Below are 25969 nucleotides of genomic sequence, written 5' to 3' on the forward strand. Positions count from 1 at the left end.
CCCAAAAGAACTGCAGAACAATTTTGCCTACTTTTCAATTACAGAAGGTGTTGCTTGCTTTTGTTGTTGTTTTTCTTTTTTAAAATAATTAATTGAATAAATAACTTGTTGCTAAATATGAAAAGAACAGCACTGAATATCAATGTTTTACCATATAAAATATGTGCAGTTCATAATACATGTACAAATGATTACATGCATAATTAGTCTGAAGGGAAGAAGTATTTCTATTACTGGCAAAGCAGATCACTCAACATAGACATACTGTAGCAGAAATTACCAGCAACTTATATTAAAGGTCTGTCAAAAATCTGGGTTTGAGTAGCAAGAGTAGACTGAGTGGAACAGAAAGACTTTCACCTTAACAGTTAAACAAAAAGTCAACTGGACAAACCACATTTATAGGCATTAAGACACAATTTAAAAACTTTTTTCCATTTGAAATTAATGCTGCAGTCTATGTAGTGCAATGCAGGCATTGCTTCAAGAACATAACTATTTTTCAAGATGCATTTACTGGTAGAAGTAATTTTTTAAAATTCAGAATTTAAAAGTGCTTATGCATCCAATAAAAATTTATGGATGAACAAGGTGTTTAAAGAGCAAAGGCCAGAATGATCAATGCACTGTTCCAAACATCCAGGCCTTATTTTTTTCATATAACACTTACTTAATTATCTCCATCGGGACAAGGAAACAAGTCAAGGGGAAAGTACATTTTGAGACCAACTGAGTAAATCAGTGGTCTCTTCCAAGACTGCAGGAACCGCCAAATACACACAGCTTTTAACTTTGTTCAGTTTTATGCAAGAACACAGAGCTTCACTGGCTGGAATCCTTTTGCTGAGGTCCATTTTCCATTGAAAGAATGAAGAATAAGAAACAATCTTGGCATGCTTGTGCTCGCAGATGAGATTTTTCAAGTCAGTAGAGGGCTGAAGAAATCCAGATAAATTGTTTTCCTTGTCCACAGTCTGAGCAACATAGACCTATCAGTCCCAGTAGCAACGCTGGATACTTGTGAGGAATGTGGAAAGCTCTTGTACTCCACAAAGCCAGCTGGGCAACTGTGCTGCTAAGGGAGCTGGATATTTGATAAACTGAGTCAGAGCAGTTTAGCAGGGCAGATGATGCCTCTTACATCTCCTTGTTAGTCTAATTTCCAGATGTTGTTATTAACTCAAAATTCTTTTGTACTTCTTGGGAAGCTTCAATAACAATCTTTAACAACAAGCGCCAGGAAAATAATTTAATCTCAACTTTTGTTTCGCTTACTTCAAAAGTCATCCAGCTCTTAAACTGTTAAGAAAGAAAAGAAGAACATCAACTAATCCCTAGTTCTTTGGAGAGAAGGAAAGCAGGACAGTACGGGCTGCTGTTTGGCTGGCTTCTCGAGAATAAGGCTCTGGACCTGAAGAGCTCTAAACCTTACAGCAGACTGAAAACAGATGTCTCAGGCTTATTTCTAACAGCACACGCTCATCTCCCACCAACAAACACCTCTCCGTTTTTTGTGGCAGAAACACCAGCACCCAGGTAACCCCATGGTCACAGGTATGAGTACAAACAGCAAGTCCCCACTAGAGCAATGCCAGGATAAGTCCCTTTTGGGAGTGTGAGCAGTCCCTGAAGTACATCCCAAAGTACACTGCCACAAGGCAGGGGCAGGCTCCTGCTGCCTGCCCCCACAGCACTGTGCCATCAAGGAAGAGCTGTGACCAGCCCTTACTGACTCCCATTCCTCTTGCCACCTTAACAACATCTGCAGAACACAGGCTCTGGAGGTCAGCCACTCTCCCCTGTCTGTCACAGGCTTTCTAGTATATCTCAAGACCTTGAGGGAGGCAGACCCTGCCACATCTCACATCTGAAGGGGTGTATTGCAGTGGCTTTCATGGAGCCACAGACAATGGTAACAACTATGCTAATGTTCAGCAAATTCTGGAATAGAGGCATATACCCAGAACAAATAAAGCTGAACTCTATTTACTACTCAGCTAGCACTTGCCATGTGAGCTTGAACATCTAACCCAACTTGGCTTCAGTCCCATCAGCTGTATCATTGAGCTAGTAATCCCAAAAGGAGTTTATTCTCTATCACTAGATGTGTATGGTATCATTAAATCCTTGTTTTAACACTGTTCTTATAGAGCCCAATTATATTCACATAAGTGCCATATGCTTGCTGTTTTAGCTTTGTCTCCTAATAAGCCTTAATCTTTTATTACAAAATGGAAGTCACACTTAAATATGAGTTCTGTTGCCTGTACTTTTGAAATTCTTTTACATGCCTTAAAACAAATAAAACCTAATCAATTAGGTGGGACAAATATAACTAAAGCACTCTAATACAATCATCAAGATTTTCGGTTCTAAGCACATAAATCCAGATGTCTAAATATGACCTTAGTTATGATTTATGACTCCTAGACCATCTACAGTTTCATGTTTTCAAATACATCCTGAAAGCCCTGACAAATTTATAGTTTAGGTGTTTCAACATGAATTGATAATTTTTTTCTTTCCTGTCTTTCAGAACTTTGTTTTCAAATGTTCTGGCCCTTCAAATGATTGTTTCCTTCTTTGTGTACTCTACCATTCAGTTTTGCCTCTTCTGATTGTTAAGTCAGTATGCACAGAAAAGTAACAATCATATCTAGCTAGTGTCTACCATATACTCTGATTACCCTCCCAAATATTAAAGCAAATGTAAAAAAACAAAGAACTGTGTGAATAAACAGGTGAAATCTTGTCTTCCAGAATTAAGCTTCCCAGGGGTTACCATCAATATTAAACTTGTAATTTAATACTGGCATACCAGTTTACCAAATACTTCTCAAAATCCTGAGTAAATATGCATAGGAGTTGGATTTTATTACTTAGTTTTTACCACTTCCACCAAGTTAATAAATACAGAATACTAGGCCAACTCCCAAACAGAGAGTCTCCAGCCCTTAAAACCAAGTAACCCCTGGAAACAGTAATTCACTGTTTCTACAAAAGGACTTGAAATCTACAAATTTGGCTGAATCATATCCAGAACACTTTAAACTTCTCACAGAAATGAATCAACTTGTTTGTCTTAAAAATAACATTCCCAAAGGAATGTCAGGTGGCTTGCGCATGTCCTCATTTAGCCCTACGACATATGTTCTCAGACACTGAAGCACTTCATTGTGTTCTTGGCACACTGCCCCAGAGAGAAGGAGGTCATTGTTCTTCTTTGGTACACTATTCACAGGACTTAATATTTCTCTTATGATTTCTGGAAGACTTCTGCAGCTGAGAATATCCTAACAATTATTTTGGGTGGTAAGCAAAAATAGGGATGGAAAATACGATGATGTATGAGTATGTACATATGTAATTCACCATCTCTGGTGTAACGAGTCATCCTTTGTGAGACTGAATGAAGAGGCTTACACAATTATACTTGAGGGGAAAAAATCATTGGGCAGCCCACACAGTGGTACTGAACTGCCATGTTCCACCTCAAGTTTTACCTACAGATGTTGCAAGCACACCAGCACATGTTTTATCTTTGCTTTAAATCCTTTGGCACATGCTCTTCTTGGTGACACTTTGGTCCTTTACTTCTACATCACTTTCAGCCACTTGAAGTTTGATCCCCCTCCTTTTTTAACATAAGCAAATTCTACAGTCCTTTCTGTGATCGTCAGACACACAAAGCACATTACTTAGTGCTGATACCCACAACAGTGTTCCACCCAAGTGCAGGTGTTCCCACTGCATGCCAGAATCAGCATCTCCCAACCCACACTCATCAATTCTTCCTCGTGTAAAACACAGTCCTTGTGGCTGATGCACCCTACAAAATGAAGATATCACAGCACACATTACAGGAAGTTCTATCTTATTTTCAACCAGGCTGCTTCCCCACAGATATAAAAGAACAGCAATTGCAGTGAATTTCATTTTCTGAACTGGAAGTATTTTATTTTTCACCCAGATACAAAGAGGCTTAAGGGACCTGCTTCTGTATTTTTAACCACATCTTGATTATCACAAATGGGCATTCTACTGTATAGTGTTTTTTTTTTTTTTAAAAAAATCCTTCAAATTAAAAAATCAAACTATTTACTTTCAAGACTGAGATGGTACATAGAACTCAATATCAGCAAAAAATAAAGAAAGCTTAGTGAGTAAAAGAAATCTGGTTTTTACCTGAAAAAACCCCACCAAATAAATTTTAGCAGAGAACAGAAGATGGTAATACAATTACTTCTTTTCAGGAAGTTGCATCAGCATTCATGACTGATACTTTACAAATTTATATGTGTGGGTGTATAGACATTTATTTTCTTTTTAATCAGCTTATTTCTGCAGAGAAGGACTTTTGACTTAGTTGTATCAGAACTGACTCATTGGTGCTCAAAAAACAGAAGAAGCATTTCAACCTTTTCTGGACAATTTGGTTTGTTTGTTTAGAGATGTAAGAAACTGACTTGCTATCACTACAGATTCCAGAAAATGAACAAGTAAAGTGAGTTGTGAAATCCCACAAAACAACAGCAGTTGCCACTGTATGTGCAAGTAAACGCTATTTAAATTTTTTAATCCTTTCACTCAAAATAATTTTTTCTTGATTTAAACAGTACAAAAAAATTAGTAACAACGTGGATTTTCATTAAACCTTTGTTTCAAAAGTTCACAAATGTTTATCTGCACATCAGTATTTACTCATAACTATCGTGAACATCACTGAAATTGTCTAGAGAAAGACATATTAACATAGGCTTTTCCTTATACTTTTATTAAGAACAAGATTTCATATTGAAGTTTATATAAGCTTTGCAGTATGACATTAGGAAATAATACAAATAATGAAATGGCATATTTACAGAACTTCTGCAAGAGCAACACTTGTGTTTACTTTTACATTTTTAAGAATTATCTTTGATTCTAATCACAATCAGACACAGAAGGAGACTTGGCCCCATGTTTATATCTCAGTGGTTTGGTTTATTTTCTACAAAAAGAAGTTGATATAAAAATAATGAAAATATTAGAACTTTATCCAAAAAAATCCAGGATCATAGAAAGACTAATGTCACACCAGTCCCTTCTTAAAAGTAACAGTAAGGTTTGCCAAACAGTCCTGCTCCCATGTGTCAACCACAATTTAATCAAAGAAAACATACTACCAACACATTTTTCTGTTTCCCATCACTGCACAGGGTTCTGTGTTTCACTTCCATCTGCTGTTTCACAGCAGTGAAGTGCAAAGTAGAAGAGGTATGAGACACAAATATGATGGGCTTTGCAATTTTATTGGGGCTTCAGCCATTACTGATCTTACACCAGAAGAAACTACTTAACATGCAGTACATTATTCACAGAACAATGAGACACAATTGAGACAAAAATACCTTTACAGATACTTCAAAAACTAACTTAATCTATGTTATTTTTGCAAGAATATGAAGTCACAGAATTAGAAATAAAGTAAAAAAAAAAAATTCAACAAGACCTTATGCCAAAATGCAGTATTTAGTACTTCAGAACAAGCTGAAATTTTTCTTTAAACTTAAATCAAGAATGAGTACTCCCAATACCATACTTCTTTTCTTAAGGTAAATTCACACAACCCATAATTAAGTGTCATAAAACACTCAAACAACAAAACCCTAACTCAAACCAACCCACAACACTCAACACAAATTTGAAGTAAACAAGAACAGCTAAAAGCCATTTACAGTCACTTGCAGGGAATATCTTCCTAAAATACGGAGGGAGAAATTTTGCCGCCAAATAAAATTCTTGCAATAGAGAGGCTATAGAATGTTCTCCAAGATTTATTTATTTTAAATTTCAGTACTGTTCTGGGTAGTTGCAGTTTTGGATTAAAACATCTCTGCTTACCTATTCTGCTTAAAATTTATTTTTGTTATGACTGCACTTCACATTACCAATCTCAGTCTCCTTTTCTAACCATAGCATGCTTCCTTGAAGAACAAGGCAGGACTTAACTTGCAGGACCCCTTCCAAACTCATTCTCAAATGTTGTGGCTGTTGTTGCAGTAGCAGAAGCCAGTGGGATTGCACATTCCAAACCCTTCTTTTCATCTCTACAATTCAGATGAGGATTTGGTACTCCAAGGTACTTTTTCTTCAGACAGGCTGTATAAATGGCACAGATGTTCAAGCATCCATTTTTAACTGTCTTCTCACCTCAGGAGGATTTGAGTGTGTACATTTCCCATAAAAAGAAATCCTGTGCTTTGAGGATCATACTGATACTCTGCCATTAAAGATAATATAAATCAGTGAACAACTAAGAGGTAGATGTGAAGTGGTGTTTTCCCCAATTTGTAAAGGAACACAACCTACTGAAAGACAATTCAGTAGGCAAAAGAGGGAGGGGAGCAAGGAAAGGTAGGAGACAAATGAAAGAAATTGGTAAGTTGTTAAAAAAAGGAAAAAAAAAACCCAGAAAGAATAATTGACTGAATCAGCTGAGCAGCTACAAGATTGACAGACCTGGATAAGAACAGGCTACCCACACGCTGCCTTTTTCATTTTAGACTTTACTTCTTCCTCATGAAATACACTGTATTGCTCTGCTGGTTGAGAGTTTCTCCACTACTAAACTCATAGAATAGTCTAATAGTGGATCTGTGGCCTAGGTCCTTCGAAGCTCAGGATTAAATGTGTCTGAGGTGTGCTTGTTTTTTCTTTTGTGTAACTATTTTAAGCTCTCAAGCATGCTATTCTGAGTATCAGCAGGTGAGAGTGGAAAGAAAATGAACATGCACAATATCCAGCTTGAAAGAAGTATAATGACTAGCACAAAGATGGCTCCTCAGCTGGTGATGCTCCTAACCAACATTACATGCTAAGTGTCACTTACTGATGAAAACCAAACTTCTGCTCATGAATGTGTCTCCATCTCAGCTACTTTGTCACACCTCCTGAAAAACACAGAACTTTGCTGGTAGGAATATGAGTATCCTTCACTTTTTCTGTTACATCTAGTGAGTTACAGAAATTAAGTGAAAAGTTCAGGTGTTTAAGAAAAACAGCACAGTACTCTCTGCACATGTGGAGCTTGGAACATTTCTGTCCTAAACTGGCAAACCCAGATGACTATCAGAAGATGGGATCTATTTAGTTAGTTAGGTGAGCACTTAGCAGGGTTGAAGCCCTGAACTTCGGCCTGTTCTAACACTGCAAAGTGAAATAGCCATAATATCAATGTCTTTCTACAGTTCTCATTGTGGTAAATACTGTTCAGAAAACACCTTCATCAACAGTTACCAGGGAAAGCCTATCCCCACAATATTCAAAGTACATTCCCCTGGAAATGCAAAGGCCTATACAGAAGCCTCCCAAATAGGAACACTTCCAAATTTTATAGAAACTTGACTTCAAAGTCTTCAAAAACATTTAGCACACTGAGAAGCAAAAAGCCTTCCTGCCTCTGGGGGTGAATGATGCAACGAAACATCTGCTATATTGACCATCACGGAGGTTGGGAACATTTGCTTCAGGTCAAGACTACGTTTTCAGCTGCACTACAGGGAAAAATCAGGAACTCTCTATTGCAATAGTCTGGAAAAAAATTCCACTTGGCTAGAAAGTCCCACACTGCAGGACTCCTGTAACTTTTAAAGAGACAATGAGCAGACTAATTTAACTTAAGAACTGCCTGTTTAAGATCCAGGCTGTACAATGGAAGGAATTCAGGTCTGAGAAAAGCAGCATTCCTCCTTTCCATGGAAAAATGCCCTGAGAAGATCAGGGAGCCCTTGAAGGGGCAGCATGAGACCCACTATTAAGACATTTGGGACACCTCAGGCTAAGCCATGCTGGTGTCAGTTGAGTTGGCACAGGAAGCCACTCACTTCATGAGGCTGCCTGGAGGAGAACTTTGGCTGCTGCCTTACTGATCCTGCTTCTTGCTCTCCCAAAGGATTTGCAAACCAGGTAAACAGGCATCAGAGAAACATAACAAGCATCCCAAGAACCAGTCTACAATATGATGTCTTCTCTGCAAAATGAGGGGCCATAGTGTCTCCAAACCAAGCTGCTATCCAGGCACCTATTACTTACAGAGACATGCTGCAGAATGGATTCAAACCACACAGACCACATCTGCAATGATAACCTTCTTTCTACTCCCTTGCAAGGACCTCAAACTCAAGACTGTGATGTCTCACTACTTGTCACCATCACAAAATTGTCCTCATGGTTGGCCAGGGTGGATTTTAAATAACCAAGATCAGACTTATTTTATCTACCTTATTAGCTCATCATCTTGGCTGGTAGCTTTTATCCTCAAAATTTATTCCAGAAATTTATTGTATTTAATGTTTTTATATTGGTCTCATAAAGAACAAATAGCATGTTAAACACTGTTGCAGTCCAATGCAACCCTTCACTTCAAAGAAAATAATGCACATTTTATATGCTTTATGTTTTTAGATAAAGTATTGATCTACTGTATTGATTCTGTCCATTTTAAGCTACTGCTATAAACTCAAAATATTATTTCGTATTGTCACACTAGAATGTCAGCATCTTCCTACTTCTACCCAAATAAAAGTTCAATTCAACCCATACAAACCACCTCATTTGAAAAAGTTACAGCACTCATTTTTTCCTTCACAAAGACTTCGCTAATTTTATAGTGAGCTTGATTTTTAACTGTATTTGTACAATTCAAATGGACAGAAACCAAATGGCTTTTCTCCCGCTAACAAGGGCTTGTGGAACAGCACACTGCTCTTTGTTTCTGTTACTGTACCAGTGTTTCGACTTTCACCAGTCTCCATGCCAGTAAAAAGACACAATAAAGGAATTCAGACTCAGTCAAGGTTTACTGTGTTCTTTTCAAACACAAGGGTAAGGGTGCTGCTAAAACCACAGAAGAACATTTGTAGCAAAGGTTTTACCACTGCCAAATACTATGCTAATAGTAAAGCTTTCAAGGAGAGAGTCAGGGCTGGCCATGCTCAGAGGATGATTAAGATATGCATCAGACTTATGAAGAATGGAGCAGGAAATTCAGGAATGGAAAAAGCAGCAATCTCTCTGCTGCTCCAGAGCAGCTTCATTACAGTCACTTACCAAGAGGTGGGCAGAAGTAATCCCTTTCCAGTATTTACAATTTCACTTAAATTTAGCACAATGCTATAAATCTTGCCCAAAAGCTATTAAGGCGATTTTTTCTTCCAAAGAGCTTTTCAAAAGAATATTTAATTCTTTAAATAAAATATATTTTAAATGTGAGGATTTTTATTATATCAAAATAATTTACACCTACACAACAGGACAACTGACCAGAATTTGGCAAGTATTTACCAGCCCTCATATGGGTAAATAACACAGAAACACAAATACCTCAGAGGAAAAATGGAGCTGATGTATTTCTTAAAAAGTGTTGTTTGATGGCTTTTGGCTTTTTTGAAGTGTGTGTGTGTGTATAGACTGACATGAAATATTTTAATGCCTCTTTATTTAAATTAGAAAAGGACAGCTTCACCTATTTACATGCAAACAAATACTTCAGACACCCCTACTACCCACCTCCCTTGATACAACTAAAACAATGAATGTGTAAATCAAGAACACCTGAAAGCAGAGCTCCAATCTACCCAGGTCAAAAAATGTAACGATAATTATTGTATCCTTTATTTCTCTTTTTTCTCCTTCATCAGATCTCTTCTCCTCTCTTCCTGCTGATCTCAATGGAAAAAGATGGAGTTCCCAACGGCCTGCAGACATTTGAAGGTGCTGGAGGGAAGACATGTTTCCCCTTCTACAGTTTTCCCACTCTTTTCTTCTCAGGAGGAGGAAGACACGTCCAGAAGATATCAGAAATCAAAAACTTGGGCTGTGCGTCCTCCCAGAACTGTCATTGCTCCTGCCACATGCAAGAGGCAGAGAAAGAGGAAAAGCTGGGCATCAGGCACATCCCTTGCAGGGGAAACATGGGCAAGCACATGAACACCTCAGAGCAATGAGCAGCCTTTCAAAGCCCAGAGAACAACATAATTCCTTTTCCTTTCACTGAAAATACAGAAACAGGATGTGATTGAGTTTCCCATCACTGCAAAGGGCTCCCATGCTGCCAGTGTCACAAGTGATGCAGTTTTTCAGGCAGGTGGCCACTGCAGGAGGGCTCAGCTACACCAAATGGAATTCAAAGCTTTGCTTTCAAATGTAATTCACTCCTTATTTCCAGGGAAAAAAAAAAAAGAAAAAAAGAAGTACTAAGGAAAATACTCTTACCATCTGACACAGCTGGTCTTAGTAAAGAGAGTAAGAGGAAACTTTCATGCTAGAAAATCTCTGACATTTAATATCAGGGCCATAAAAAACTCAGAAAATACCCTAAGTGTTGAGAAAAACAATGTGCAATCCACCGAGATCTTCCAACACAGGCAGAACCTGAGGCAAAATCATAAAAACTCAAGTCTAAGCACAGAGCCCAGTGAAAGCATTTCCCTTCTCTCCAGCCAGAGCTGCCTCATATCACAGTTGCAGTAGAAGGAGCCTTTCAAAAAACCGCAGCAATCAGGACCAGAACAGGCCACTGCAATTTTTTGCTTCTCAGCAAATGCAGCAATTGATAAAGAGCACAATTTCCAGCTTCCCTACAGAAAAACAAGATGTTGTGCAGCATGGTGAACAAGCAGCGAATGCTGTTATAGATGTCCATTTTAAGAAGTGATTAACAAATACATGTCATTGCACAATATGACATCTGGGTGTGAGTTTCAGGTTTTCTGCATTTCTGCTCAATAAGAAATTTTATTATTTGGTTTATTTTGGTGACTGTAGTGCTCCCCTCTCCTTGTTTCTGATTTTATCTCTGTTTATCATTTACAAGACTACCTCAAACTTTACTTCACCCTTTCAATTTCAACTACAAAGTTAAGAACTGATTATGATTCTAGTGCAAGATAAAAATACAATTCACAGAAGAACAAAATTCTGTGAATATTACTTCATGCTACATTTCAACAACAACCAAAAAATCAGGAATTTGCTTCACCATCAACTCCTCATGTTTCCATATAGCAGTGTATCAGGCCCATGTATGCAAGATACTCAGTAAGTGTCAGCTACTGTGATTAAAAACTAGGTTACTGCAGCCTTCACTGGATACCACAGGAAGGGGACACAGAGGAAAGGGTGGCTAATCTAATCATTCACACAAAGGAGCAAAGGTCACAGATGGATCATTACCTCTTGAAGACAAGAAGCAATTAGTTTTATAACAAAGATGAATTTCAACATTAATAATAATAATTGCTTTTAAAGTGTATGTCACAGAAATATAGTGGGGGCTTCTTAACATTATTATGGTGAGTACTCACACACACATTAAAAACTTAAACAAGATTTTGTTGTTTACTTAACTTTCCCTCCTTCAGACAAATTTGTAATAGCCCTTTCTGAGCTACTCCTTTTCCATTTCTTTACAACAGCTTACAACATTACTGTTGCAGAAATCTAGTATTTCTGATTAATACTCTACTAAATGCATGCTCTAGGTATTTGTAAAGTCCACACAATATCTTATATGTTATAGTTGTAAGGAATTCACTAGTTGGTTGTACATCTAATTCTACAATATCTTGGCAGTTTACTCTGGAGTCACAGATAAAAGTCCGTTACTCTTATTCCATGAAGACCTTTCTCTCTTGAAGAAAAGTTCAGCAAGAAGTAGACCTAAGAGTATTCACAATACAAAAAATATTTCTGTATAGAGGCAATACCAGTTTTTACATGCCTAATATATCAATTTCCACATTTTACTGAATATGTGCATCATGAGAACGAGGCTCTAAAAGAGCTATTGCAAGCCATTGTGTCTTAATCTGTTTCTCTAATATTTTGAAAAATTGAGGTTTAAAGTGTGTCCAGACATGGACTTCAACTTAAACTCCCTTGAGCCAGGCAGTCTTAATTGACATTTTAGAAAAAAAATTCTCATGCTCTGTAAAAGAAAGACAAGTAGCATTGCTAACCATTAACATGCCTTTAAAACCCTCCAATGTTTCTCCATGGTTCTCAATCTTTTTAAAGTTGTTGTATTCTTAAAAAAAAAAAAATTGTCGCTCACTTATATACCAGAAAGATCCTATGGTAGCCATGAAGGCTACCTGAAACCTGCTGACAAGGATGGGGATGAACCAAGAATGGGAGGGTTTTGCCCAAGAGGGTTATGTGGAAAAAGATAAGCTGCCATCTTACACATCAGTACTTTGTAAGGGAGATTATGTCACATTGCTCACCCATGCTCATCTTAATAGGTAAATTTTCTCTGCTTGCAGCCTCCACAAGGTGTCTCCTGGCCTCCATCACAGCTTCCTTTTGTTTGAGGTTCATGAAGGACTCCCAGAGAGCTTTGGCAGCTGGATCACTGTAAGAAAATGACATGACTATACTAAACATTGCTTGAATAATGGAGTAAACTTACATCAACATTTATGTTTTGAGATGAATGCTTCTACTTACTAATCTCTCAGGTAGGCAGGATACAAGCAAAAATAAAGTAACATAAAAGCTTAATTATTCTTAGCAGAACAGTTGCTACACTTTTACAGAAAAGCTAGATTTTTTTTGCTACCAATTATAAAGTATTAGAATTCACATATAATAAATAAGCATGTCATTCTAAAAGTAAGCACCACTGTTCAACCATAAGAATATCAGAAACAGTCCAAACTTCTTCAGTTACTAAAAGCCTATGGAAAGGATAGGCTCTAACTTCCCCACAAGAGTTTATATCCCAAAGCTGGTACTCCCAATGCTGGAGGCTGTTGTTATAATTTTGATGAACTGTTGTCACTTTGGGTTTCATGGATTCTCCATATGTGAAATGAATAATCCACAGCAGAAATTATCTGTCCTTATGATTTCTGCAATTACAGATCTCCTTTTTGTTGTTGCTGCTAAACTTAAATTAGGCATTTTTGTAGTTCCATCTGCACTCAGTTCCCTGTCAGTCTTCTCTTTCCTCCAGGACACTGCATTTGTTGCTAGTGTGAATGAATTCAGTGTTCTCTCAGTGGCAAGGGAGGATAAGGTAGGAAAATCCCTTGCTTGGGGCTAAAGCCACACATTGGGATTAACTATGCTGATTTGTTTTTTCAATATATTTTTTGTCTTAAAGGAAAAGCTTCCCTCTGTTTTCTCTTCAGGAGACATTTAACTTCTAAAGATATTTTTATGTCATTTACAACATGCTTATAAACATGCCAAAACAAGCTTTTTTTAATGGAAATAGAAACTCATAATAATTCATTTGATACCCATTCCTGAGCAGCTGTTCTTATGCTCTGCTGCAACAGCAGGGCTGTATTTAGCAAATCTGTGCTGTCTCCCAAACCAGGTAAGAGGATCACGAAGCCCCATTTCTGACATCCAAGCAACCCACATCCTCTGTCAAAGCCTAAGTGGGTGGAAGGACTGTGGGAAAAAGGTTGAGTTACCCTTCTTCTGACGAAATCACAAATGAACAGGAAGCACAAATTTCACCCTACTGCCATGGGTGGCAAAGGAAAAAAAAAGCAAAAGTTTCTGTTTAAGATCTTTAACTTGTTCTGATTCTCACAATTCCCTGCATCACCCTAAATGTAAGGATAGAGTCTCACATAAACAAGATACCAGGAGCTAAGCCTTGCAAACAAAGGAAAACAAGCAACATAAGGGAGCTAAAATAAAAGCCTACCAGATTTTGCACAGGTTTTTGTAGTCTCATTTTTCTCACTCCTATACTTCATAAAGATACTTAGCAAACAGTAAAGTGTGGAAAACTCATCCTAAAAGCATCTACAGAAGCCAATAAAAGAGTGCATGTGATAAGGTTACACCATTTTTCCATAATCCTTGCTTGCTGCTCTCCCTCTTCATACCATGTGTGGATGGGTCCTGTCACTTTGGGTGGCAAGGTCTTTGAAAGCAACATGTATCATACTATATTGTATCATCACTACCAGAAGTACCTGTTTCAGCTGGTACTTCTACTTGTTAATAAACTATAATACCCCTCCAAAATAACAGACCCATTATTTTAAACTAAACAAAGAAACAAAAATTAAGAATGAGTCATACTAATGATTTAAGAAAAAAAAAAAAAAGGGGGGGTGTGGATTTACTTTTTGCTTTGTATATTCTTTCTTCCTCCTTTAGCCACAGTAAGTTTTTCTTTAATCCCAAGGACCAAAGTTTGCAGGATCCCTGAGGGTTGCTTTAATACACGAAAAAGAGCAAAAAGCAAAACAACTACAGTCCTAAAGGAGAGGAGAGTCAACCACAGTCCTGTATGCTACATCTCTGTCATCCAGATTTTCTGTAGACATTTTTCTTCCCACTGCTTTGCACAATAATTAGTGGCTTAGGTATCATATATATAACTATATATAAGCAGGATGAGGTCAATGTATATCAATAGCTAGCACAGTCAACTGACTAGGTCAATCCACAGAAAACAATTTTTAAGCTCAGTCTTTTTTTTTTTTTTTTTTTTTAATATAACAGGAAAAACAAGCCACAGAAGTACTTGTATTTTTCCTGCTGCTAACACTTTTCCTGTTCCCCCTCTATTACCCTTTCCAATAAAGGTTATTGCTTTGAAAAACACCCACTCTTAACCTTCATCAGTAACAAGACAGGAATGACTGCTGGGAATGAGTCAGTAGGACACAGTACAGGGCTCTGGTGTTGACTCCTGCCTGATCTGAGAAGTTACCACAGCATTTTCCTTTTAGAGATTTCTAACACTCGGAAAATATATTATCTTATCTTACCCTTTCGGGGAAACATTTGTCTGCAACTGCCTTCCAGCTCTTGTCATGGTGCCCTTCCCCTCCACTTTTTCCCATGTGCAGTTCCTCTGCTTTGGTGCAAATGCCCCAATCTAGTGACATTGGTAATCAGTGATTTCTAAAGAATCCAGCATCCCAATTCAAATTTCTCCCTTGTCTTGCATTCTTTGACTTCCCAAGAACTGTGTATTGATTTTACATTTTATCTTATATTATATAATACACATTATATTATATTTTACACATTAAAGTCAACATTTTTTCTCCGAAAGTAGTTTTCTGAAATGAAATAGTTGGGTTTTTTTTTTAATATTCAATGCATTACAAAACCCTTAATAGATATTGTCTGAATGATGATGACTTGCTCAAGAAAAAATAAATCCTTTACAGTTACACAAAAGTACATCTCAGGAATTCAAAAACACCCTTCAAAATAACTGTAACAAAAATAGGTAAATATTACAGTATGCACTTGTGTGCTTTTCTATTACAAAATGTTTTGTAGGGCATGGCAAAACTGACAAAGAGAACACAAATTCAGGGGCCTCTCCAGTACATCAGTTTCACCAACAAGGGTAGAGTTTTGCTCACAGATTTCATACCCTGTCTATTTCTTTTATCGCAACAGTCATTGTATTGTACCTAATCAACCAGTTATATCAGAAAACAAAATTTAATAGGAACAACTGTAGCAGTAACCTGGCAGAAAATTTATTGAACAAAAATATCACACTAAGTTCTGAGAAAAAGCATAAGTCTCTGAAAAGCCCCATTGGACAGAGTTATACCGTTCAATTTACATAAAGCAGCCTTTGACAGACATCTCAAAATTGCAAATTTCTCCCTTCCCCTCACACACAAACTTTTTTAATGAGACATTCTCTGTTCCAAAACTAATTAAAATTTAACTGCATATAATTTGTACTTTAAAACGGGAATGAAAAAGATTATAAAGAAAGAGGGAGAAATCTAGACAATTAAAATATGCAGCTCCCCTACTTCTGGTATTTGCATGCCAGTTTTCAAAGCTGAATCAGGAAGACAGAGGGGAAAAGGACCAAGTCATCAGATCCATAATCTATACAATGAGACACCAGCTGGCAACTGTGCCAGGAGAAAGGTGCTGATGAGAACCAGTCAGAAAGACTGGAATGTTCCACGTTGACTAAAGCTTGATGCAGGTGCTTCAAGGAGAGATAGAAAAAGAAAAATTAAATTGATAATAAAATGATTTAGCCATGAAGTGGCTAACTAGCTGGCTTCTCAAATTTATAATATCCAGAGGAAAGACAACACAATGAAATCTGTTGTTTAGAAGACGCAGGGTGAAAAAGTCAAAACCCTGAGCAGAAGTAAGGGTGCAGTATGGTAAGCAGTCCTTTTGGTGATGGTGCACTAGTTTCAGCAATGCTTACTGTGGGGGAGCTTGCTCTCATTCCCATGGAACTCCTTTCACTAACATGTTCTTATAACTAAACTAATTTGTTTGATCTAGACATTTGCAGGTTGATTATCAAATGCCTAACCTTGCATAGGTTAAAATAACTGTAACTTACTCTCTTGATCTGGCCTGGTGTAGTCCTGCTAGGACAACGCTGCCAAGTTTATCTGACAGAATGTATCCCTATCCCTGATCATCTGTAGCCTTAGCATCAAAGCTATTCATTTTGAACAAATTAGGGGAGAACAGGGGAGGTTGGTGGCACTGGGATGTGCTATTACCAAGCTGGAGGCAGTAGTCTGGAAATAGGTGAAATCAAGCACCAGTCAATGGAGAGAAAACTCTCAGAGCAGATGCAAAACTAGAGGCAAAGACAGAAATCTGGGGGCACTTACCCTGAGGGGGCCCAGTGCACAAGACCATAATTTACCCTTGGCTGAAATGACATCTTGCTTGATACCACCAGCACAGAAAAATATTTACTTCCCTTATTGCTTCAGGTCTTGTCTATTATTTACAAATTTTTAAAATATGGTCTTCCTGGTCTCTAATGCAAGAGCAAAAGGTCAGGAAGTAGTAAGCCTACACTAGAAAATATGTTCATTCAATTACTAAGTGCTTCTCATTTATCATTATGTTTTCAGATGTATGAATAGACCATTCCCAACCCTCCTAACATTTACAGTATTAGTTTGGCAATATATTTCTTCAATCAGCATGAGTAATTAACCAATGAAAACAAATCAAACACTCTTGTCCAAGAAGCATACCATAATCACCAGAATTATCAGCCACATATGTAGTCTCTGGCAAGCTATTGCGAATTATTATTATGTGATCTAACTTCCAGTCAAGGAAGATAAAAGTGACATGCACATTATCTATTACTGGATTTTTGTCTGGACTTCTTTGCCTAACAGGACAAATTCAGGTCATCCTGTTTTCTCCTTATAAAATGCTGGCATTTTTTTCAGTTACATGTAGGCCCTGCCATGTCCCCAGGCTTACTGAACCCCCAGGCAAAAGTCTCTTCCATAACCTTTTCAAAGGCCAAATTGAGAAATCAGTATCTACATATAGTTTCCTTTGCAGTTTTCCTGTAGTTTAAATGAAGGAAGAAAAAGATGACTTTTTACAGTTTTATTTTGGTTTTAAACCTCTTGGCATCAGGTGAAAGCACAGCCTATATCATAACACCATAAACAGCAAATAACCAGGAGGAGGACATCATATGAGAAATAGACTAATAAGGAAGAAAGAATAAGCAAATGTTCTTATTTATACACCTGGCAAAGGACATGGGATTTCAAACAGCAATTTGCTGACACAGGCTCTGAATAGGAAACAGAAAATAACTGTGAGTGGGCTTCAAAAATTAATCAACCGAAATGACAGAATTTCAGCATAACAAAGTAGTCGTGTTTATACTTTCACAGATAAAAAGAAAAATCAGAAGGAAAATTGTGGTAGTCTCAACATGTGACAGATTCTGTGGTTATTGTATCAGCAAAGCTTTCACCTTTCATCTATATAGCTTTACAACTCAGCTGCATCTGTATCTTTTCACAAGAGGAAGGGAGAAGGGAAAAATTCAGTAAAGATTAAATTAGAGAGTCATTAATACCACAAAGCTGCCCAAAACTGAGTGACTGCTAAAAAAAAAGGGTGTGCTGCCAAGTATTGCCTTTGCAATAACACATTTCTTTAAAGACAACACAACACCCACGTTAAGTGCACAGCACTTCAAAAAACAACACCAGGTGGTCAGAAGACCATTACTACGAAGGACAAATCCATGGCTACAATATGTCATTTGAATACTGATAAACCAAAGAGAAGCACAAGCCTGCGATAAGATGTAAAGATTTGGCTTTGAGCCTGGAGCAAAGGGCCACGTATCAAGAGACATCCTCCCTCCTCCAACTGCCCCGCTGTTTCAGAGACAGCAGAGGCTGCGCCAAGGCCACACCGGATGGACTGTGGATTCCTGGGGACAAGCGCCAGCCTGACAACCCTGGTAGGGACAGCAAAGTCCCTGACTGCACCCCACCACACACAGAGCAGCCCCCCGCTGGAAACAACCAACAACATCTGGAATAGCCTCCCTGGAACAGCAGCTCCTCCATGCCACAGGGATTGTGTGGACATGCTGTGGGGAATACTAGGTGGATGAGAAGAGCTCCTCACTGCCATGTTCCCAGAACACAGCTGGGCTCAGAGAATGAAGCTGCTCTTCATTTCACCCTTCTGAAAGTCACCAAACAGCTCCAACATAATTAATCTAAAATTTTCTACATAGAAACAGCTATCAGTATTTCCAGGAGCTCAGTCTCTAGCATGGCTGCAATTTGAGCACATCCCAAGCATGTGCTCTTGATGGGCTAGGCCAATGTGTGTTCAACTAAAGAGTCAGCAATACTTTATTCAGAGAAAAATACAAAATCCACAAAATTTTTGTTTTTAAATAAATGTACGTTGCACATTCCCAGAAGGGACTAACAGTATTTCTAGGAAAGCAAAATAACATTAAGTTTTAAAGTGGTTCCTAGCAGTGGGCTGTCATCGTGCTGTTGAACATTTTGTACAGTTGGCAGATCTGCTCAGCCAAATTAAATGCACTTCAGACAGTAGAAACTGGAACTATATTCCAATCCTTCCTAACCTTAGAAAAAAAAAAAAAAACATGCAAAAAAGCTAATGTCATCTTGGTAGTGTGCTTGCAGAAAATTGCAGGAGAATGAAAATTACCACCTCTGCCACAGATTAGTGAAAATTTTGCAAAATGGCATAACACACAAAACCTTTTAAAAAACAAGTCCTTTGCAGCCCTTCAACTTAGAACATTATTCTCACATCCTCACTTAGATGCATGTTAAAATGCTTCCATGTATTGGTTTTCATGATTAGAACATGAAGCAAATAGTACCAAAAGAGTGTCCAACAGCCAACATTAAAGAACATAAATATGTTCCTGAATAATTTAATGGCTATTCCCCAGTTTCACTCCAAGCCCTCAAGCCACTCAGTGGGTGTAATCTGTCCTAGACTCAACTATGGCTGTATACTTTGGCACCAAGTCAAAACAGAGAGGTTATTGTTTGATTTATATGCCAAGGGCCTCTTAGATAAAGGGCTAATGGCAGGCTGATAGCTTCAGCCTTTGCATATGGTGTTTATACAGACCCTTCTTTCCCCTCCCTCCTTTCTGTGTATACTCCAGGAAGGCTGTGTCACATCAAGATCAAGTTAATTAATTAACTCATACTAGCATAATTTGATTGATAAAACAATTTGATTCACTAAAGGTCACACAGAGTGCTGTTAAAACACCAACTTTTCTGCCTCAACAACACAAGGTTTTGAGACTTGTATTTTTCTACGCTGCAAACAGGAATTTTAAAGAAGTAATCTCACTAGAAAAATAGATGAAAGAAGAAATTAATCTGTCAATTAAAGTGTACTGCAAAGTTGAGAAAATAATCAGCGCTTCATGAGATAATTAAGCAAAAAATAAATAATGGCCTACAACAGAAAGGGTCACATAAATGAATTCTCTGTGTTGTGAGTTCTGCAAACTATTGAGCTTCCCTCAAAAGAAAACTAGACGTCTTGCATACCTGATATATTTGCTATTTAGTATATCCAAACTAGGACTATTTCCTGGTATATAAGTTTTATACTATTAAAATACTTCAGAACATAGTCCTGTAGTATGACCAAGTTATTACTTATTAGATTTTAAGAAACTTCATTATCAAATTATACAGTAATTACTTTTCTGCAAGACAAAAGCACCACCAATTTTTAATTAAAAAAATACAATCTAATTTTAAAAATATAGACAAAAATCGTTATAGTAAGACTAAATGTTTAAGAGCCTTTTGTCACCAATTTATTTTAAATCACTTATTTTAAACAAAAGACATATAAAAAAGAAGCTGCCAGACATTTTAAAAGCAGTTCTAAAATAATATTTAAAGTGTTGCAAATCAGCTTGCAGCCACTAAGGCTGAAGTGCTTTGAGCAAAACTGGGAGCTGCTTATCAGCCATCAGTCTTACAATGGATTCTCCTCTGGACTACCTGAAATAGCTGTGGTAATAAAAAAGGTGACAAGGAGTTTGTCAGTTCACTGTATGTTGTTCAATATAAAGGTATACATTCCAAGGAAGTACAGGATTCACCGGATTAATACAATAGATTCATTCATGAAAAGGCAAGATTTACCAACAGCAGTCAAAAATTTCCTAATATTCTGGCTCCTCCCCTGTTTTTACTTTGGCATGGGTCTCCTTGTGCCAGTAACACTAACCCAGCATGCAGAATCACTCTGCAAAACGAACGAGAAGCAAAGAACTTCCTTTGCCTACTCTTTGAGAGCCGAGAGGTTCTGCCAGGCAGTTCCACAAGATACAGCCCACGTTTTCCTTCATCACTGGTTCTGTCTACAGCTGACTCAACATGGCCATAAAAAAACCCCAAGAGGCAGAATATTCTTTGAAATCTCTGGCTCACATAAGAAGGGTACATTGTGGCGTGGACCAGGGGAAAGTTGGTTAAAACACACCAGTAGGACAAGGAACAGTTACTATACACAAATTATTACATTCAAGCCATGATATTTAGCTTCATAAAGGCATACCTACAGATACTGATACTTCAGGGCAATGCCAGTCAAATAAACTTGAATTTCGCAATAATTTTCAGACATGGCATGAGAAAACAGATTATTGCTTACCATTAGGAGAAGAGAAACTAAGATGCACAAGACACGACCAATGACTGAGACCAACAGTAATAGGAAACTGTTCTTTGAATTTGTTATCATGAGAGAAGAGGTTTCCATTTATCTTACAAAGAAGCACATGGAAGTGTGGGACAGGATTTTTACAAACATAATAGCAAGGTCTAAAACATGTTGAGAACACAAAAAATCAAAAGTTTATTTCAGACAGACAAAAATTTTGAGAAGAGTGATATCAAACCAGTTTTTAAACATCATAATTTTAAGTTGCAAAACTGCTGTTTTGTACAAACTATAAACTACCATATTCCAAGGAAACCATGACCACTATACTCCAAACCAGGAAGAAATATGCTCCCTGTTATCAGCAGAGCATGGGAGAACTTAAAAATAAACATTTCAGGAGGTACTTATAAACACAAGCAACACAGCAACTCCAAGATGTCACAAAACTTCTCTGTTTACCTACAGTTCTTTGCTTTGGGATGAATTCCTTTTCCTTCCTTTATAGATAACGGAAAGTAAATCAGACTCTTAACATTTGACATATTTTTGGTCCCACAGGTGAACCGAATTACAATAAAATTTAATAAATAATTATTAAAAGGTTGGCAAAGATTCAGTTCACATCAGGAATTGATAAAAAAGAAGATAAACAAAACCTCCCAACAAAAGTAAATGATAAAATAGCATCCTACATTTTCCCTTTTCTTTCTTAAATAAAAAAATAAAAGAGAAACTTAACTCTATTTAGCTCATTCATATATCTACTTTACAGATGGCCATACTTATAAATTAAAATATGTAAATAAGTCTGATGAGTGTGGTCAACCACCATCTGAAGCATGTTCATCTCTTGCCAAACCCAACATCTTCAGTTTTATCAAACATTTCCTCAATCCAAGTATCATGTAAACTTGTAAGGACAAGCATTTTAATCACAGTCTTGTTTCATGTGGATCTAAATATAGATGTATTTGTATATATATATAAATGCTGTGATACACATACATTAAGTATTTTGGCTTCAGAAAGCCAAAAAGTTTAACATACACACTTAAACAATCTATGATACAAAACAACTTTACTTGCTAATAACCACATGCAGGAGACAATGCAGCTGTGCACAAATGATGTTATTAAAAAGTAATGCAACTCCACTCATTCCTTCCAATATCAAAGAATTACTGTGTAAACCAACGACACCAGTGTGCATTAAACCAAGATAGCACAGAAATAATCCCTGCACTGTATTTTACTATAATACAAGTCACATACGTCAGCACAAATGCAAGCATGCACAGGTACACACAGAATACCTGAAAATTGATTAAGAAATCCTCTTATTCTATTCCATTTATATAGATTAATAATACAGAATTTCTGTTTCAGCTTAATAGTAGAACAGTTAGTGAAAAAATTCTTATAAAATATCCAGAGCTTTTTTTTTTATGTTGAATTTTTTATATATATACACACACACACACACATATATATTTGTCAAATTATTTGGTCACAATAATCCTCTAGCCAGACAGCATTTCTACAAAGTTTCAGCTTTTTTTTTTTTCTTTTCAGTTTCATAGATGGCAAACACAGCACTTTCCTGTGTTAAAAAAGAAAACTACACAGTCCAACGAACAGCTTGGGGAGCTATGGGTTCTCATCCCTTTTGAGTTCTGTTTATTCTAGCTATTCCCAAGATCATTAATATCCATTTGAACCTGTAAATTGAAGGTCACCAAAAGGTGAAACATAAGGAAGCAATATAGTATGGAATATTCAACTAGATTATATACTGTGAAACATTAATGCAGTTTCCTTAAACCACACTAATTTTTTTTCCTTAGCAGTAGAAAAGATAGGAAGATAATCTCCATATTAAACCAGAGTTTAATTTGTAGGATTTATAGAATGACTAGCAATTTCTTTTAGTTAGTAATTTTAAAATTAACTAACTCTGCCTTTCCAGAAAATGCTACGCAATCAGAATGAAATGAGTAGAAAAAATAGTTATCAAACAGTCCAGAGATGGAATAAAAATACACACCCAAAATTGGATAATATTATATCAAAATCTTACCACTGTCACAAGCAACATGAACCTAGCCTAGAGACTGCATTGATCGTTGTTGTTAAGCTACAGCAGTTATGTTACATGTTACATTACATGTATAAGCTTGTGACCAGCAGCACTGAGAATGCACAAAAGCCTTACAAACACACTTATCAAGATCAAGAGGGATCTGTTTGTGGACTAAATATCAAGCAAACACTCTGCAATTCCTGGACTACCCTTCCTCTCATAGCTATCCTTCTGCAAATGACACATGCCAACACCAACAAAGCTATACATGCAGATAAACCAGATCACCTCTATTTGTGACATCAGAAGAAAATACAGATATAAATCATCATGCCCTACATGCACTGTGACATCCAAATACAGTACATAAATCTGTAAAATCAACTGACTAAACAGAAGAGGCTGACATTGCAGGGAGAAACTGCTTGGATCAGAACTCTTCATCTTCCCAAACTACCCTGTGAAAAGGAGTAGTGCTTAATTCCATAAAGCCCCACAAATGACAAAATTACTGGATTTAGGTTATTGACCAGCACACCAAAGCTCCCTTTGGAAAATTCTGATTTAAGTATAACACTGTCACACACACACACTGGAAGTCATGTAAACAAGCTGACTTAGCTTTCCAACTTCATACGGCAGCTGATACTGCTACAAGGTAATTTCTGCATCAGCTGTCAAATGTTTTGGGAGAAAGAAAATTCCTCTAAACAAATAAGGCTGCTCTGGTGAACTACTGGAAGAAGCAACAGCACCAGCATGAAATGGCTGGCGAAGAAGCAGGTTCAACCTAAATAAATTCCTGAAGCCAGCTCTACTCACATTCTACAAAACCAACAGCCAGTGGTGCTTCACACCTTTACATGACTACTGTACAAACTGCAAGGTTTTTTGTCATCGTGCTTATTCTGGAAGATGCTACCCTGAGGCAAACAGGAAACAAATGTGCCTTTGTTTCTTGAGGAAACAAAGGCACATTTGGGATGGTAAGGAGTGTAGGAAAAGGAACCCATGCAGAGCTGCCACTGCTCACCAGGCTGAAGCATGAGTGGAAGGGAAGCATTACTCATGCAAACAGCCTGAAAGAGAAGCCATGCCTGGCAATTGGATCAACAAGAAACAGATCATCATCCTCGCCTGAAGTCCTTTTATGACAGTTACTTATCGACTTCAAGAACCTCTGAAGTCTATAATCTTGCATGATTATTACCCTGCAACCAAATGCCTCTGAATACCTTAAAATTAATTTCAGTGTATCTTTTTCAAAAGTTGGATTATCTCAAAAACCTTACTGAAAGTATATCAAGAAAAGAGGGATTTTATTAATCTTTTTTTAAGGCTTTTTTTTTTTTTATCTACAGCAAGTGTACTTAACAAACAGAAGGCTGGATCATTTTAACCCTATTTGCTGACAGCTGAAGCAGAGGGAGCTAGCAGTTTATTTTGAGGGTAATGGAGAACAAGCAAGACACATCTCAGTAAAGTAGGGCTGGTTTTGACAGACGCCAGCTGATCTTTAGGCCTTACTAATCCTTGAAGTACTAAATCCCACTAAGCTCCATCTTGTATACAGACATGATTTTGAACATGTTCTGTGCAGAGAAAAGCAGATTAACCATCCACTGGGCAAAGTGTCCTAGCTCTAAGATGTGGTCAGGACACCTCAAACCAGTTTAACTCTTACCCTTCCTCTAACCCCTAGCTACTCCTTTTAAAAATTATGTTATTTAAAAATACGTAATACATACTGTTAGAATTTGTATCTGTTAATCAGCTGGTAAGGTTTCTTCCCTTCTGCAATAGCTTCACAGCAGTCATCTCTGCAGAAGAGCCTTTATTACAGGCCACATAACTAGCTATTCTAAAACTTTTCCATTATTAAGTAGTATTAAAGGGGATCTTAAACAATTATGGTGATAGTGAGGCACTCTGTAGCTAATGATGCATCACACTTGAGCTTGGAAAAACAAGTTTCAGTTGCAACCAAACATATGGTAGTGTTGTCACTTCTTGACAGGTATTCAGGACTAAGCTTCTCTGCATTGACTCAGAGTGGGACCAGGTCTAGAAGTGCTCCTTCCTAGTCTTCTCTTGCCTACCCCCACCCCCACAGTCATAATACATTCCTTGGAAGTCTTCAGAGATTTCTCAAAAGGGTCTCCTGTAGAAAGAATAAAAAGGTAAGATGCGTAATAGCATGTGGATTCATTGTCAAGCAGAGTTAAAAGCCAAACAAACAAAAATCCAACAAAAGCCAAAAATAAGGAGGTTATTCCAGCTGTCCATCACCATTCAATAGCAGAAGTGACACCTGATCTTTAGACCCCAGAGCAACAATTATATGCAGACTGGTCCAAATAAACAACCAAGCACAGCACAGCAACTGGAAGACTGCCAGAAACAAAACAACTGACATCCAGATGAACACTTGCTTCCTTCAAGACAAACAAATGCAAAAATCACTGAAAAGTGAAATTCTTTCTGTCAGAAGCAGAATTGCTTATTGTGACCTAATCCACCCTGTTTTGCAATTTGTAAATCTGGATATATACTACTTCACAAGATAAGGGGAACGACTGATGCTGAAAGGCTTCCCAAATACATCACAGGCCTCTTAGCCCTCTTGCCCACTGTAATAAAACAGGCTATCATTCCAGCATTACCCCAAAAATCACTCTTGCTCCTCTAACAGTGGCCAAACTCTGCAGGGGTGAAGGAAAAAAAGTGCATACAAATAATTTCTTAAAATTTTCTACTCGCAACCATCACTTAACCCCGTCTGAATTTCAACTGGCTGCCTTTTTGTTCAACAAAATGTTTCAGCAAAATGTTTCATTCCTACAAGCTGCAGGGCAGCTTATGTAGAATGCCAGACTGAGTTACTGCATGAATCAACTT

General features: G+C 37.5%; 1 protein-coding gene across 3 annotated transcripts in view; it reads right to left on the bottom strand.

Moving 5' to 3' along the window:
• Positions 1-25969, bottom strand: part of SCFD2 (sec1 family domain containing 2) — a 184610-nt gene that overhangs the window by 143243 nt on the left and 15398 nt on the right. For 2 of the 3 annotated variants that reach the window (XM_041460194.1, XM_041460277.1), the window contains one exon: positions 12267-12394. The exons of the other annotated variant lie outside the window; for it this stretch is intronic. In XM_041460194.1, the coding sequence (XP_041316128.1) occupies positions 12267-12394 (128 nt within the window). The remainder of the gene's footprint in view (positions 1-12266; positions 12395-25969) is intronic. 3 annotated transcript variants of the gene reach the window in all.

This window comes from Pyrgilauda ruficollis, unplaced genomic scaffold, assembly GCF_017590135.1.
Source record: "Pyrgilauda ruficollis isolate IOZ18807 unplaced genomic scaffold, ASM1759013v1 scaffold1, whole genome shotgun sequence".
NCBI lineage: Eukaryota > Metazoa > Chordata > Aves > Passeriformes > Passeridae > Pyrgilauda > Pyrgilauda ruficollis.